The sequence below is a fragment of the Globicephala melas genome, chromosome 5 (assembly GCF_963455315.2).
Source record: "Globicephala melas chromosome 5, mGloMel1.2, whole genome shotgun sequence".
NCBI lineage: Eukaryota > Metazoa > Chordata > Mammalia > Artiodactyla > Delphinidae > Globicephala > Globicephala melas.
Window position 1 is genome coordinate 44533880 of NC_083318.1, and position 16842 is coordinate 44550721.

Consider the following 16842-nt stretch of genomic DNA (forward strand, 5'->3'; position numbering starts at 1 on the left):
TTTGTTTTCCTTCTACCGTATGCATTTTTTGAGACCGGTTAGCATCTCTTTATAGTCAGATCTACCTGGTTACGCCTGCTAATAACTTCCTTGCCATTAAGAGGTCCACACCAGGGTTATTCAAATACTTGAAACGAGGAACAATTAAGCCCTCTGCTGAAACCTTAGTCTAGTGGGGGATATAGGGTTACTTCCTTCGGTAACACACTCCTCTACACTCCAGTCAGGTGAAGACGTCTCTGTAGAGACTTCCAGTGCAGTTGTAGTAAACATGGGCTGTGGAGGCAGGCGCTGAGGGAGGGCCAGGAGATGGACCTGAAATCTTGAAACAGTGTGTTTGGAAGAGCTGACCCTAGAGCAGGGAATTGCCGAGTGTCTGGAAGATGTCAAGGACCCCCGCTGTTGCTCAGACACCTGGGGCATGACCTGCACCCACCAGGATGCCTGGATGGTTCAAAAAGACGTGGTATGGGCTGGCATCTTTACTCAGCCTCTCCTCCTTTATCCTGATCATCGTTGCCCTGGCGTTGCCCCACTGGCTGAGTGGGAAAATCCTTTGTCAGACTGGAGTTGATCTTGTCAATGCCACAGATCCAGAGCTGGTCCAATTCATTGGGGACATTTACTACGGACTCTTCCGCGGTTGTAAGGTGCGGCAATGCGGGCTTGGGGGCCGCCAGTCCCAATTCACGAGTGAGTATACTGGGGGGCACGAAACCTGCTTTAGAACACTTATTTTTAAATATTCGTAAGGATGCTTGTATCTGAATGCGAAATTCAAGTGCCACTACAGTCTAAGGCATAATGGCTTAATCCACAGTAAGCCATGGACTTACTCTTGTTCAGCACCCAGAAGAGACCTTTTATTTCTGTGGAGGCTTATGGAAACATTAGAAATAGGGATTTGTATATCTTTGTAGTTTACCTCTGTGAATAATCACTAAAAATATTGAGTGCTTACGTGTTCAGACATTCTACTAAGTGCTTTACATGGTTTGTCTCTTTTAAGCCTTATAACAAATTTATAAAGAAGGAATTATTAACATTCCCAGTTTGCAGAGGACTCCACTGAGGCTTGGAGAGGTTAAAAGCTTTCCTGAGGTCACCCAGCGGAAAACTTTAGACCCAGGTCACACAACTTGGGTATGCTCAGCCAGTGTGGCCTGAGGGTGTAGACGACCTGCTGAAATGAACCTTCCTCTTCTATTTACATAAATGCTTCAGAGTCTGCGAAAAAGCAAAAGGGCTGTGCGCCTGGGCTCTGGAATCAGACTATCTGGGTTCAAAGCTCAACCCGGATATTTCCTGGCAAGGAGACCTCGGGCGAGGCTGCTGTCCATGAACGTGAGCAGGTACTGACGTAGGCGGGCGGCCATCCAGCGTCACGGCAGAGCTGCTCAGCAGGTAGATAGAGCAGGAATCCAAGACCAGCTTATGAAGGATCTTCTGGGAAGGAACAACTGAAACAAAAAAGGCAATATTCTGCACATCTTTAGACTCATACAATTAGATTGCTGGTGAGAACAGTATCCTACAAAATCATAATTAATCAACATAATGCAAATGCAAGGGGATAAGGGGTTTATTCATTATATGATTTCTATATTTCATAACTGTAGTTTTTAGAATCCTGACCAGGGTATCTTATTAAACGTATAAAGACAGAGAGCTGGAACCATTGACAAATATAATGATACAAATTGGCATTATTTATACACATGAAGGATATATATATTTGTTATGTATAGCAAGAAAAAATATCGCTGGGAATATTTATATTTACCCAGAAATTAAATTGGACCAGGGATATTGAAAAGCTCTGTTAAAAACATAACATAAAAAGCTGAAAACACACTTAACATAAAGAAATAAATAAAACAAAGAAATAGGACATGCTAAAAGGGGATGATGACAGCTGTATGCAGTACTTGGTTCTGAGCTGGGTCAGTTTACTATAAAGGATGTCACTGGGACAATTGGTGGAACTTGAACAGGGTGTCAGGATTAAACAGCAGTCATATGCCAGTGTTAACCTACTGATTTTGATAGTTGTATCATGGTTGTGAAAGACAAGGTCCTTTTTGAGGAAATTGACCCTGAAGTGCCAGGGTTGGAGGGGCAATTTACCCTCAAATAGTTCAGAAGGAAAAAAAAAATTTCTTTGTACCATTCTTGCAATTTTTCTGAAGTTTGAGGTTGTTTCAAAACCACAAATACATTGGGCTTCCCTGGTGGTGCAGTGGTTGAGAATCTGCCTGCCAGTGCAGGGGACACAGGTTCAAGCCCTGGTCTGGGAGGATCCCACATGCCGCAGAGCAACTAGGCCCGTGAGCCACAACTACTGAGCCTGCGCATCTGGAGCCTGTGCTCCGCAACAAGAGAGGCCGCGACAGTGAGAGGCCCGCGCACCGCAATGAGGAGTGGCCCCCACTCGCCGCAACTAGAGAAAGCCCGTGCACAGAAACGAAGACCCAACACAGCCAAATACAAATAAATTTTTTAAAAAACCCGCAAATACACACACAAAAAAGGGGGAAATAGCACAATTTTTAGAATAATTGCAGATAATAGGGTTTTTTTTTAATTTTTATTTTATATTGGAGTATAGTTGATTTCCAATGTTGTGTTAGTTTCAGGTATACAGCAAAGTGATTCAGTATCACTGAATACAAATATCCATTCTTTTTCAGATCCTTTTCCCATATAGGTTATTACAGAGTATTGAGTAAAGTTCCCTGTGCTATACAGTAGGTCCTTGTTGATTACTTTATATATAGTACTGTGTAAGTTTTAGGGAATTGAAATTAACAAACCTCACGAAGGAAGTTCCAAAGCTTGAACAAGGGAGCAATAGATTCAATAGCAGCAATACTCCAGAGACTTTAATAAGCAAGCCAGTGCTCAGGGAACATAATAAAAATAGCCCATATAATTATGTAATTATATAGCATGATATACCACGTTACCATCATAACCACCTTCTTACACACTAGATCATTTATTTATCTGTTATGTTTATTATTTATTATGTCTCCACCCCTTTGGTATATAGCACCATTAGGGCAAGGATCTTGTCCATTGATGATCCCAAGCCCCTAGAACAGTGCCTGGCACACATTCAAAAACACTGGTTGAATGAATATCGATAAAGTACTTTTAAACTCATTTATACTGAATGTTCACGTACAAGATGCCAGACATGTGACCTATGCTATACTAATCTTCCACAAACCTGCCAGATAGAAGAATGAGGCTCAGAGAGGTTAAGCAACTTGATCAAGGTCACAGAGCCTTGAGTGCCAGAGCCAGTCTCCAACCCTGGTTGGTCTTACCCTAAAGTTCCCACCCTCCATTGTGTGTTGTTCCCTCGGGAATCTGTGACTGGCAACTTTCCCAAGGCGGCATGTTACCCTAGTAGTCTTTACTGTTCTCCCAGAATTCAGCAAATTCTGGATGTTGAGGAGGTGGTGGATGGATGTGAATTCTCCAGGATGGGAGGATGCAGGTGGATGGCTCCTGTCAGAAACGACTGAGGGGTCATTTGGGAGGGGGTGTTAGTCCCCTAGGGCTGCCATAACAAAGTACCACAAACGGGGTGGCTTAAATAACAGAAATTTATTCTCTCACAGTTCTAGAGGGTAGAAATCCAAAATCAGGTTGTTGACAGAGCCGTTCTCCCTCTGAAACCTCTAGAAGGAGTCTTCCTTGCCTCTTCCAGTTTCTGGTAGCCCCAGACATTCCTCGGCTTGTGGCAACATTACTCCACTCTACACATGGCATTCTCCCTAAGTCTCTTCACATGGTCTTCCCTCTGTGCATGACTGTCTCTGTGTCCAAATTTCCCCTTTTTTATAAGGACACTAGTCTTACTGGAATAGGGCTCACCCTAATGACCTCATTTCCACTTGATTACTTCTGTAAAGACCCTATTTCCCAATAAGGTCGTATCCTGAGATGATGGCGGTTAGGACTTCAACACATTTTTTGAGGCTGGGTACAGAATGCAACCCATGACAGAGGGTGTGGAGTGGCAGATGGTGGGCCTAGGATAATTAAGGAGGTCACCAAGCACAAGCACTGTTTCTGGAGAAGCAGCTGAAGCAGAGACAGGCTTTGCAGAAGGAGGAGTTCAAAGGAGGGCAAGACAAGACTGGGCCCTTCCACTGTGATGCTAATTAAACCCCTGCCATCCCAGCTCACAGAAATGCAAACTACCTCTAGCCCTGGAAGCCATAAGCTAAGCAAATGAGCACTTACTGTTTGCCCACTGGAGGCACTCAGTACATGTTCCTTTCCCTCCGCCCTCTTCCTTCTCAGAGGGGTGACTATGGGAAAAAAAACCCTGGGTTCATCTAACGTGGTCTGCTCTCTGAAACATCAGAACTGTGTAAGAATCATAAAGGACTTTTTAATATTAGTTCTGAGCAGGATAATACGCAGGTAAGTTTTATTTCTGGCTGCCCTGGGTGGGGTCCCAGAGGAGGGTGTATAACCACGATGTGATTCTTTTTGAAAACTTGCACGGGGAGCTGGGGCCAGGTTCCTCCTGGCTTTGGCTGGTTTTACACCAATGCCACCCAGGGATACCGCGTCTGTTACCACATTCTCTAGCCTCAGAGGTGAGTCTCTCTACCTTTAGATGTACAGCTCCTAGAGCCAGTACCACCTACTTGTGTGAGGCAGCTATGGGGTGTATCAGAGCCCCCAAACCCCAAGTTGGAATCAGGATTTTCCTGCTACTGTCACTGTTGTTCCGAAGAAAGAAAAAAAAAAAAAATCCCTGCTCCCAGGGCCCATGTGCACATCAGCGGAGAAGGGGGTTGTGAAAGTGCTTTGTAAACTGGAGTAGGAAAGTTCGATTGGGTCTCGTGGACAAACAGCCTCAATTCGCACCTTCATAGGGGTCTCCCCTAGAATCACCCAAGAGAGTCAATTTCCAAACCAATCATGGAGAAGAGCAGAGAACTATACAGCATAATCCTAATTAAGATCCTTTTTTATAGCCAGACTTTCTGAAATAAAAACAAATCAATCTAGCAGTTTGAGCGGCTGGGGAAAGAAAGGGACAAACGCTAATTTAGCAGTGTTCACCTATTCAGCCGTACTGTATTTATGGGCCTGGCGCTTTTAGGAAAACAGGGATAAACTAAACAGAGGAGTGTCTGCCCTCCAGAAGCTTTCCATCTGGGAAAGAGAAAGGCAGTAAATGAGCACTGGGCAGTAACACATTAATGTCTCAAGCTGTCACCTCTTTGTTCATTTCCTCCAACCCACTCTGCGCTAGAGGAGAGATTTTATTTATGCCCATTTTACTGATGAGGAAATTGGGGGTCAGAGAAATCAATAAATGAAATAATTTCTGTAAAAGCACCTGATGTGGTGCTTGATACAAAGTATGTGCTTGATAATTTTTAATTCACTGGTTCCCCCCTCATCTCCCACCCCCAAGCATTCCGTCAACAGCCAGACCTGGATCTGACTTCAGATCTCAGGCTTTTCTTACCATTGTCCATTTTAGATAACAGTCCTTTCTCAGATGTGTCTTTTGCAACTCTTTTCTCCCATTGCGGTGGCTGTGTTGTCATTTTTTTGACATTGTCTTTCACAGGGCAGAATTTTTTCATTTTAGTGAAATCCAATTTATCAATTATTTCTTTTTTAAAATTAATTTTTGCCTTGCTGGGGCAAAAGGGACTGCTGGACGTCTCTGGAGTAGGGAGCAAACAAATTACTTAATAATTAGATAGTTATCTAATTTGAGTTGCTGACAGGATGATTAATCACTTCTGGGATTCAAGTGGGTTAGCTTTAATATGTACACCATAAGACTATATATTCAAATTCAAAATAAGACCTCTAGACCTCCAGCTGTACTAGGATTAAACTTTTAAATCTTTGCTTATCCAAGTTATCTGCGGCAAAATCCTGAAGCCAGCACTTCCTGGCTGGGTGACCTGACTAAGCTATTTAACTTCTCATTTCTAAGACTCTAACTTACGCATCTGTAGGCGTGAGGGAAGGTTGCCGTGAGCAGTGAAAGAGAGAAAGTGTATATGTGCTGGCACACAGTCTGCGCTCAATATGTGTAGCTATTGTCACTTGTCACCATGGATCGTATCCTCTTATGGTCATGGATTTCAAGCTGGAAACTTAAATGTAATCCTTAAGTCAGACGTGTCTCAAGCTTTTGGAAACTGGGTACAAATATGAAAGGCAAGCAGGCAACAGGTCTCCTGGGATGGCACTTGTGTGACAAGAGCAACAGTAGAGTCACCCCTTAAAGAAATTATTAATAGAAGGAACTGATGCATGAAAACTCGTGAGGGAAGATTTGAATTTCTAAATAATGACATATGTAAAAAATAATAAGATCTCAATTAACTGGGAGATCTAGAGCCTTGGAGTGTGGCCCATGATTGTGGAGGCTGAATGAGATTCAGCCCTTTATCAGTAAAGATTTGTTTTTTTTTTAATATAGTCAATACATTTCCTACTGCGGAAGCTAAGGATTGGGTATTCTTTCACCATCCCTCTCCGTATCACTCCATATGCCCCAAATCCCCTCACCCCATCATCATAATATGGTTATTTCTCAATTTTTTTAATTAAATCACACCTGGAGATGGGTTCATGTCATTATATGGATATGATTAATTCTTTTTATAAGTTGCTTTGTGTGACCGTGCTTTAATTTATTCAATCTCCTATTGACTCGTGATTTGGTTTTTTCTCCAATCTTTTGCTACTGTAATGAATATCCGATATATACAGCTCTGAGCACACGTGGGAGTGCTTTTCCTAGAAATGAAATTGCTGTGATAGATGTTGCCAAATTGCTCTCTAAGGACATTGTATGAATTAATATCCCTACAAGTGTTGACAACTGCCTCCTTCCCTACCCCTTCATTAACATGGTGTATTAGCAAACCTTTTGATCTTTGCCAATCACACAGGTGATGATTTTCTATTTTAAGTGTTTGGTGAGGATTATGCTGGTTATGTGTCCTAAGGGCTGCATGGCAAGAAACAGGATTATGAAACAATTAGGTAATCAGGCATAAGCTACCATGTTTGGAATGAAAAAGTGCTGTGAGTTTGCAATGAAAAAAAAAAAATCTAAAGGACAACTGAAATGTAAGGACAAGAAACGGAAGAGAGAAGTCCTACAGAAAAAAATCCCACGGGAAGGAGTTCACTTTCTGGGGTAAAGTTTCTGATGCTGATGAGATAACCACATAGAGATAAATATACATGGAAATACAGAACTGGAAAGAAAGCTAGATCAGAACTGAAGACATAACTGTGGAGTGTCTGGATACTTCTGAGTGGAAAGGACACTTCAAAGGAAGAAGGACAAAAATTCTTGTTCTCAGGCTTGGGAGACACCAGCCTTCTATGAATAAAAATGGGCAGGTGAGCGAGCAAAGGAGCCAGAGCGGGACGGGGTCAGGGAGTGAGTGGAACCCGGAAAGCTTTGAGTCCTGGCTCCCAACTGGGGCCAAAGACGGGCTGGTCAGTTGTATCAAGTAATTAAGCAGGGAGGTTGGAATTCACAAGATGGACCCAGATTTGACCAGGAGGTATTCAGTAGAAACTTTGGAGTAGTTGCAGAGGAAGGGGTTTTCCCCAGGAGTTTTTTAGCTTTCATCATTTTAAATCATTCATTTACAATAACTGAAATCAGTGACTCTAAACTCTATATACCATGTGATATATAGGACTTTGGTCCTGGATAGAGTTCAGGATCACCTTGCCCAAAGACAAGGAACTTGGTGTCTCCAAGCCTGTGGGTAAGGTAAGGGCGTTTAATAAAATCTACTTCATATCCTTGTCACAAGGATTGGATGAGATAACAGACGGAAAGGGCTTGGCCCCTGACTGTACTCGGTAAATGTTGATTACACTCAACTCCTATGCAACTATTACTATCCACATTATACTGATGAGGAAACTGAGGCTTGAGAACTCACATGACTTTTCCCAAGTCAGAGGGTAAAATAACAACCACAGTTGCCATTTTTGAGAACGGACTCTTTCCTAGACAATATTTAAACACTCTACTATGATATATCATGTAATCTTCACATAGAGAGAAATATAGAGAAGACAAATCCAAATTAATATTTCACTAAATTATCCTGCCACATTAATATGGCAAATTAATATTCTAATAAAGTGCAACATGAGAATTACATGTCCATCATACACAGGGAATTAATGTCTATCTTACTGAATCATTATGGGGAATCCAAAATGATGCTCCTAGCTTTGCATTAGTGCCCACAAAGTGGGCACTATGATTATTCCTATGCCCTTCACTTGACCCCCTCAATATTGTAAGATGGGTAGGAGAAGTAGGGTTTAGATGATCCTAAATATTTTATAATTGTGGCAAATCAGCAAAGCTGGGATTTGAACCTGGAACTTTGGATGCCAGATCTAGGCTTCACTTTGCTACACCCCTCTATACTCTTCATGATATACCTGAGACCGCTTCTACCTTTCTGATTTAATGAAGGCTACTCTCTGACCCAGATGAAAACTTTGTGATCGATCAGCCTTCTTTGACTGACTCTCTTGCCAGCCTCCTTTGCTAAAGCAACACCATCTGGAGCTTGTACGGATTAGCTCACACCAGATCCCAGAGCTGCGAGGCCGATGCAACTTAAACGCCCAGCTGGGGCACATTCTGATTTTGCAGCCACCCCAAGGAAGCGAAGATTGTTGGCCAACTGATAAGTGGTAAATCTGGGGGCCATGAATTCATCTCAGGAAGTCTCCTGCTTTTTGAAAACCCAGCACTTGCTGCCTTGCCCTCACTCCCCTCTGCTAAAGCCTTCATGGTAAGCAAGCCTGGGACGTACGAACTGGAGCCAAGCTCTGAGGCTGACATCTTGGCTGTGTCTTCTCTCCCCAGTCTTCCCACACCTGGTGAAGGAGCTCAATGCAGGCCTCCACGTGACAATTCTGTTTCTCCTCTTCCTGGCCTTGGCGCTGGCTCTGGTCAGCATGGGCTTTGCCATTCTCAACATGATCCAGGTTCCGTACCGGGCAGTCAACGGCCCCGGGGGCATCTGTCTATGGAACGTTCTCGCAGGTAAGGAAGGCCCCTGGGGAGACAGATTCCTGTCCATGCCATCAGGAGGCTGAGTTCCAAGTAGGTGGGCAGAAGGCATGAAGGAATTAAAATGCCCCACCTCAGCCTTCACTTCCCTGGGTCTGTTACTTCCTTGATGGGCATGAATATCCTTTTTACTAAAAGTTGAAGAATCTCTGTCATCATAAAGAACTGAAGTATTAGCGTGCATGAGTGGCTGAGGACTTAGAGCAGCGAAGAAAGGTCGGGATGAGAGAAGAGAGAAGACAGAGAGCTGTGGGTGAAGAAGAGGGGACCATGGGATGAGTGAGGATGTGGGACTGCTGCTGTGATTCTGAAGGAAGCTCACAAAGGACAGAAGAGAAGGGACCTGGGGGGCTTACATGCCTTATTTTGTGTAAACCTCACAACCTCTCTATGAGGTGGTATTATTAGACCCATATTTACAGGTGAAGAACCTGAAGCTCAGAGAAGTTAAAAGATGCACCCAGGGCTTCCCTGGTGGCGCAGTGGTTCAGAGTCCGCCTGCCGATGCCGGGGACACAGGTTCGTGCCCTGGTCTGGGAAGATCCCACATGCCGCGGAGCGGCTGGGCCCGTGAGCCATGGCTGCTGGGCCCGCGCATCCAGAGCCTGTGCTCCGCAACGGGAGAGGCCACAACAGTGAGAGGCCCGCGTACCGCCAAAAAAAAAAAAAAAAGATACACCCAAAGTCACACAACGATGAGTAACAGAGGCAGGATTCCAACCCAGGTATAACTGAGTCCAAGCCTTTTGTCCTTTCTTTAATCGTCTATGACCACCGTGACCTATTTTCCAAGACAAAAGTTGTGTGTGAATGTATGTGTGTGTGTGTGTGTGTTGATTTGGAAGAGTATCTGATATACAGAAATTAATTCACATTTAGTTCAGCACTGAAAAAATCACCTGTAATGAAAGTAACAAAATCCCAAGAATGATTTCAGAAAACCCAGGTCAAATGGTCAAGATATCCCGATGGCAGTAACCCCTCACTACCTTTTACTTTATACAGGATGACCATAAAGTATAGAAACAAGTAATGTTGTTTTATCATGCATTGGAATGTAATGTCAGTAAATCAATTATTACGTATTGGCCTATGTTTGCAGACTGTGGCCATCCTGTAGAATTTCTTATAAACGTGGCTCACTCCCATGTAGACTTGTTTATCTCTGCCTGAATGCTCACAGTGGTTGGCATGTAGAAAGTGCTCAATGCCGCTTTTGAAATAAATGCTTATCTCTGTCAATTCCCTTCCTCAGAGAGACAGTACTCTCAAGCTCTATTGACAAGAGTATTTTAAAAAACGCAATTTGAAAAACTTTACTCTCAAAAGGCATAAAAATACGAGTATCCTTTGATTAAACAATTCCAAACATTAATTTATGCTAAGGAAATAACAGGAAAAGAGCACAAAAAAATGTATATTAAAAGGAGTTTCCTGCAGCACTTTATACTATCAAAAAATTGGAAGCAATCTAGATATCCAGAAATTAGGTCACGCTTAATTAAACTTAAAATAATTAGGTGTGTCGCTAGTATAAAACATCATACACAGTTTAAAGTGGTGCTTTAACAGAATATTTAACAACATGGAAAAATATTCAAGTAAGGGAAGTAAATCAAGTGTAAAGCAGTAAGAGTACCATAATACTAATTTTATTAAAGAGATGGAAATGTAAAGAAATATACTAAAATGTTCAAAGTGTTTATATTTGGCTTTTAGGAAAAGAGCATATTTGTCTTTTCATCTTTGTGATTTTCTCTGGCGTCCAAATTTTCTTCAATAAGAAGTAATAGTCTAAACAAAGGGCATAATAAATGTGTTTTTTAAATATTAATTAAAATCAGGGCAGGAGAGAAGTAGAGAGAAAGAGAGAGAGAAAGATGGAGAGAGAAAGAGAAACAGAGGGAACCCGGAAGGCCAAAGTCTGAAGCGGCATGAAGTTTGGAATCTTCCAGTTTTCTCCTTTCTCCTTTCCTTTCCTCCTTCTCTTATCTCCTCTTATCGTTAAGCTTGGAAAGAGGATAACTGAGGAGGAGAGAACAGTCTAGCCCTCCGTTCTGATCCCCCAATCTGCCCAGTACGATGCTCTTGTCTCTTCCCTCAGAAGCCTCAAGGTCTACATATACAGGCTGAAATACTTAGAGACTGAGCTTATCCACATGTGCACACACACACCCTGCCCCGCCGTGGGTAAGGGAAAAAGTGGCAGAGTCGAGGCTCAAAGTAGATCTGATAGGAAGCTTATTCTCACACCTCTCGCCCCTCACACAGTGGATTATCTGCTGCTTTTAAAAGCATTTTAAAATTTGTGTTGCCCTAAGCGTGTTTTACACCGCAAGTTTGTTGCCTGTGCCACAGAAAAGCCACCTCACATCTAGTGGTTGAATTGCAAGGAAAAGAGCTGAGCATGAGGGTGTCCTTTCTGGGTTTCAGGAGGAGTCGTGGCCTTGGCCATCGCCAGCTTCATGGCCGCGGTAAAATTTCACGACCTGACAGAACGAATCGCCAACTTCCAGGAGAAACTCTTCCGCTTTGTGGTGGTGGAAGAAGAGTATGAAGAGTCGTTCTGGATCTGCGTGGCCAGCGCCTCAGCCCACGCCACTAACCTGGTTGTGGTGGCCATCAGTCAGATTCCCCTCCCGGAGATTAAGACCAAGATAGAAGAGGCCACGGTCACGGCCGAGGATATCTTGTATTAATAACCTTCTCCTGAAATCAGTTCTTAGGAGAATGGAAACCTCCTTTTTCTTTTTTCCAGCTTGCACAGTCTTGAATGTCTACGTTTTGGCAGTAAGAAGAAGGAAGTGGAAGGGGGAAGGGTAGTTACCTGGGCCAGAAAAGAAAACTTTCCGAATTTCTGGCATCCCTGCACTTCTTTCTCACTGACCTTGGAGTTAGACAGTCTGCCACTTGCCAGCCGTGTGTGACACTGGACAATTCATTTAATATCTACTTCTCAGTTTCTTCATCTGTAAAATGGGGGTATTAACGACCTCGCAAGGTTGTAATGAGGTTTAAATGGGCGATAACGTTGCCAGCCTTTGTATATTGTAGAGCACCCTACACGTATAAGGTACTGTACACTCCAAGAAATGTCTATAGACCCTTGGTATATCCCGCACAATATTAGGAGGAATGCAAAAAGGAATATGATAATGTCCCTGGCCTCCAGAAACACCTAGTCTTTCCACACGACACAGGAATCAGAGAGAAACAATAACAGTAAGAATGAAAATAACTACCATTCTTTGGAGTGGTTACTACATGCAGTTCTAAAAGTTTTACATATAGTAAGTCATCAGGTCCTCACTACAACTCTGTTGGTATAGTACTACTTTAGTCCCATTTCATAGATGAAGAAACTAAGGCATAAAGCAGTTGGATAACTTGCTGAGGTCAGGAATTAAATGGACGGAAGTCTGGAGCCAGAGTGTACATTTTTAACCCCTTTGCTGATCTGACGTTTGGTGTACGAGCAATTGCAAGGCAATGTGATCCGTGTTATAACAGCACATGGAGAAAGGACCTGAGAAGGAATTAATGCTTCCGGATAGGATGTGGTATTAAAGTATCTCAGAGTTGACAGTTGATCTGAACTTTGAAAGATGAGGAGACTTTTTCCAGTGGTAAAGGAAGCAAAGCTGGAGAAGGGCATTCCAGGATAAGTCAGTAATGAGGAGGAAACACAAGGCATGAATTTACAAAGGGGGCTTGGAAGTATGTGAATACCCAGTGGGGTTAGAATATTGCTCTAATGCAGCTGTTGGATAAACCCAGATGTTTTGTGTTAGGTTTTCCTGAGTGGTACTGTGACAGTTAATTTTACGTGTCAACTTGGTTAGGCCATGGTACCCAGATATTGGTCAAACACTATTCTAGATGTTTTTGTGAAGGTATTTTTTTTGGACGGGGTTTATCAGTTGATTTTCAGTAAAGCAGATTGCCGTCCATAGTATGGGAGGGTCTCATCCAATCAGTTGAAGGCCTTAAGAAAAAGACTGACCTCCCCCAAAGGAGAGGGAATTCTGCCAGCAAACTTCCACTGGACTCAAACTTCAACTCTTCCCTGGATCTCCAGACTGCCCGCCTACCCTGCAGATTTTGGACTTGCCAGTCTCCACAATCATGTGAGCCAGTTTCTTATAATAAATCTCTCTCTCTCTCTCATACACACAGACACACACACACAGACGCAAACACATTCCTATTGGTTCTATTTCTTTGGAGAACCCTCGCTCATGCAGGTCCACAACTCAATTCATTTTCCCACCATGTCAGCTGGGGTGAATCCTTTCCCAGCTCTCCTGTCTTCATGCCGAGTAAAAGTTATCTAGGGCTTCCCTGGTGGCGCACTGGTTGAGAATCTGCCTGCTGATGCAGGGGACACGGGTTCGTGCCCCGGTCTGGGAAGATCCCACATGCCGCGGAGCGGCTGGGCCCGTGAGCCATGGCTGCTGAGCCTGCGTGTCAGGAGCCTGTGCTCCGCAAGGGGAGAGGCCACAGCAGTGGGAGGCCTGCGTACCGCAAAAAAAAAAAAAAAAAGTTATCTAATCCCCCCAGATTAGCTTCATCTAAAATGACACTTGATTCGGACTCACTCTACTTTGCTTAACACTGAGCTTCAGAAAGTTTCCATGGAATCTCTTCTGTTCTAACTGCTTCTGCTTCGCTGCTGTGTTCTTCTGCCCCTTCCGGCCCTCTATCCCCACCCCAGACACAGCTGCACTCTTACTTAGCAGACTGATGTCACTCATCAAATATGCAGATGGCACATGGCTGGAAGGGAGAGTTAACATGATAGGAGATGGGTCCGAAAGGTAACGACACACTGCAGTGCTGTCTTGAAAACAAGTGGAAAGGTCAATGTTCTATCAAGTTTAAGCTAAGGTCCTGCTGACAGTTTTCCTTTAAAATCAATAACATAAACACAAGACTCTGGCAACAGTTTATATGATAAACATCTGAGGGTCTTAGTCCATTTATTCATTCATTCAACAAGTATTGAAACTTCTGGAAGTAGAGCAGTGAATGAACAGACAAAAATTCCTGCGCTGCAGAGATTTCATTCTCCAAGCAGCTGGGGGGAAGGGGGGATTCATACTGAGATGGCATGTGAGCTACTAAAAATGTTATCCGAGCCCAGCCGTAGCCTGCACCCTGATCACTGCCTCAGATCTGTGCAGGCCATCAGGTGGCGTGACGGCAGAGTGAACTGGTTTTGCTTCTAATAATGGAATTATCTTATCAAGGTGGTAACCTTGATCAAGCTGCATACGTTCCATGGTGTCAAAGTGCAAGCTTTTGTATGAGTGTGCATTTTTCCAGTGACAGAGTCTATAGCTTCACAAAATGTTTCAGAAGCGTCTGTAACACCTTAAAAATTTCAAACCCTGATCCATCAGGTAGTAACCTTCACGTTGCTGGAGATAATCAGGTTCGGTCTGAATCTCTCAGGGATACTGTAGAAGAGATTCCTACATGGAATTTAGCGACTTCTGTTAGGCGTGAAGGGATGAAGGAGGGAGGGAGAATACATATCTGGGTCACAATGCACTCGCGTGATACTCAAAGATATGGAGAAATTGTAGCTCATTTATTTTGACTATAGTTAATCTGGTCATTTTACGAATAAAGAAAAGCTAATAATAAATGCCTGACTCAGTTTACATTTAACCCGATCTGATTGTTTATACTTAGGGGTAATGCTGAGCCTCTCTGGGATAAAATGGCTGGCTCCTCAGATAAGCTTTCCACCCCTGCCTCTCTCCTGAAGGTCCTGGGGTTATGGGAGAGGAAGGTAGGCACATATATACTCCCGATCTCTGGGAAGCATCCCCTGGTATCCTGATGGTTCTTGGCGGGAGGGTGCACTAGCTGGGCTCATTGGGCTTCTGTCCCCCTGGGTACTGCTTGCCCTGCCAGCCTTCCCAGGGCAGCCTGAGGGTGGAATAATGTATGAAATTTTCTTTCAACTGGTCAGAGCCCGATCACTGCCTGGAATGCTTGTCCTCATCTTGGATCCTACCAGCTGCAGACCCCCGAGTGACCACCAGGTCCTCCCTCCGGCTCACCTGTCCTCTGGCCCACACCCAGGCTTCACTGAAGAGCTGCCCACCTGCTTTGGCAGCCTAGGGGCCTCACCTGGTGTCAACATAACATCCTGCCCCGGGGGTCCTGGAGACACCTCTCCCTTCCCTCCCACGAAGTAACTAACGTGATTTATAGGCTCTTATTTCCCCCAAAATTGCAGACTTGACAGGTTCCCTGCTGCTGATATGGCCTAGTCTAAATATGAAATAAACTTTACTCAAAAAATTAAGTCTCTGCAAAATATTAACAATTGTTAAACTCAGATGACGGATATTCATTATATTATTCTATTTTTCTTCATGTTTGAAAATTTTAATAAGAAGTAAAATAAAGAAATAAAAAAGAATAAACACACACACAAAAATTAAGTCTTTGTTTTTTAAAATCACCAGAAAGAGCTGTAAGTATATAATTGGTATAAAGTAAAACCTCAGACTCACAGCCCATTGAGATGGTTATATTTTTCCCACACTTAGAAAAAAAATGCACCAAACTCACTTCCTGCCTCACCAAACTCACTTAATGCTTCAAGGAGGCTCAACAGTGGCTGTAGGTCAAACACGGAAAACCTCTTAATATGCCTTAGGTGAGCCTGGCCCTTTCGAGGCTTCTATTTCCTCATTTTTTAAATGAGAAACTTATACTGCATGATAATGACCACCATCTAGTGTGAGTCAGGCATTTGACATACTTTGTCCCTAATTTTGAGCACAATTATTCAAGATACATATTACTGTCTGTATCTTACAGATGGGCCGTTTTAGGTTCAGAGAACATAAGTAACTTGCTCAGGCCACATTACTAATAAGCAATGGAGAAAGGAGTCAGCTCCCATCTATGTAATGTCAAGGTCACCATTTTCCCACTACAGGATTGCGCTTCTTGCGGGACTTCTAAGGCGCCTTCCCAGGGCTCCGGCAGATGGCTGTGCAGGTTGCACCTCATCCAAGGGATGGATAACAGCTCAAATCTAGCACATCCTCCCCTGGCTTCTCATGGCCTGAACCCTCCAGAGGCTTCCACCCAGAGAGGGTGCCTTTTCCTCATGCTCACCAAGGTGTCAGGTGGGATCACAGTGCCTCATCCCAGTCCATGTAAAATCAAACTCTTAACCATAATATTATTTTATGACATTGTTTATCAGCTTGTGATAATGATGATTAATTTCCATATGTCCCTTAAAGGTAACTATCATATGCATACATTGTCAGATGATTACTAACACTAACTGTAGGGACCAAAGCCAAGGAAACTTAAACTGTAATTCAGAGAAGTAATTCGTTATCCATGAGATGAAGTCCTACTCTCTGTTCACTCTGTGAAATCTGGGTAACATGTGATGTCTCAGCCCATTCAGGCAGCTCTAACAAATCACCATAGACTGAGTGGCTTAAACAACAGGAGTTTATTTCTCACAGTTCTGGATGCTAGAAATCTGTAATCAATGTGCCAGCAGATCCCATGTCTGGTGAGGACCCTCTTCCTGGCTTGTAGACAGCCACCTTCTCATGGTATCCTCACAAGGCAGAGAGCAGAGAGCTAGAGCAAGCTCTCATGTCTCTTTTGTAAGGGCACTAATCCCATTCATGAGGATGTCACCCTCATGACCTAACCTCTTATAGGCCTCA

General features: G+C 43.5%; 1 protein-coding gene across 1 annotated transcript; it reads left to right on the forward strand.

The window, feature by feature from the left end:
- Positions 1–440: 440 nt before the first annotated feature.
- On the forward strand, positions 441–11823 carry CLRN2 (clarin 2). Its single transcript, XM_030864339.2, has 3 exons — positions 441–693; positions 8918–9097; positions 11558–11823. Exons 1-3 carry the CDS (start codon positions 441–443, stop codon positions 11821–11823), a joined length of 699 nt encoding a protein of 232 aa, XP_030720199.1.
- Positions 11824–16842: the final 5019 nt, after the last annotated feature.

What these genes read in the sequence shown, in the direction of transcription:
- CLRN2 (XM_030864339.2), top strand. Translation starts at nt 441, where the DNA reads ATGCCTGGATGGTTCAAAAAGACGTGGTATGGGCTGGCATCTTTACTC. An exon ending in CCGCCAGTCCCAATTCACGA is followed by an intron (nt 694 to 8,917) that starts GTGAGTATACTG and finishes TTCTCTCCCCAG; the next exon opens with TCTTCCCACACCTGGTGAAG. An exon ending in TCTATGGAACGTTCTCGCAG is followed by an intron (nt 9,098 to 11,557) that starts GTAAGGAAGGCC and finishes TCTGGGTTTCAG; the next exon opens with GAGGAGTCGTGGCCTTGGCC.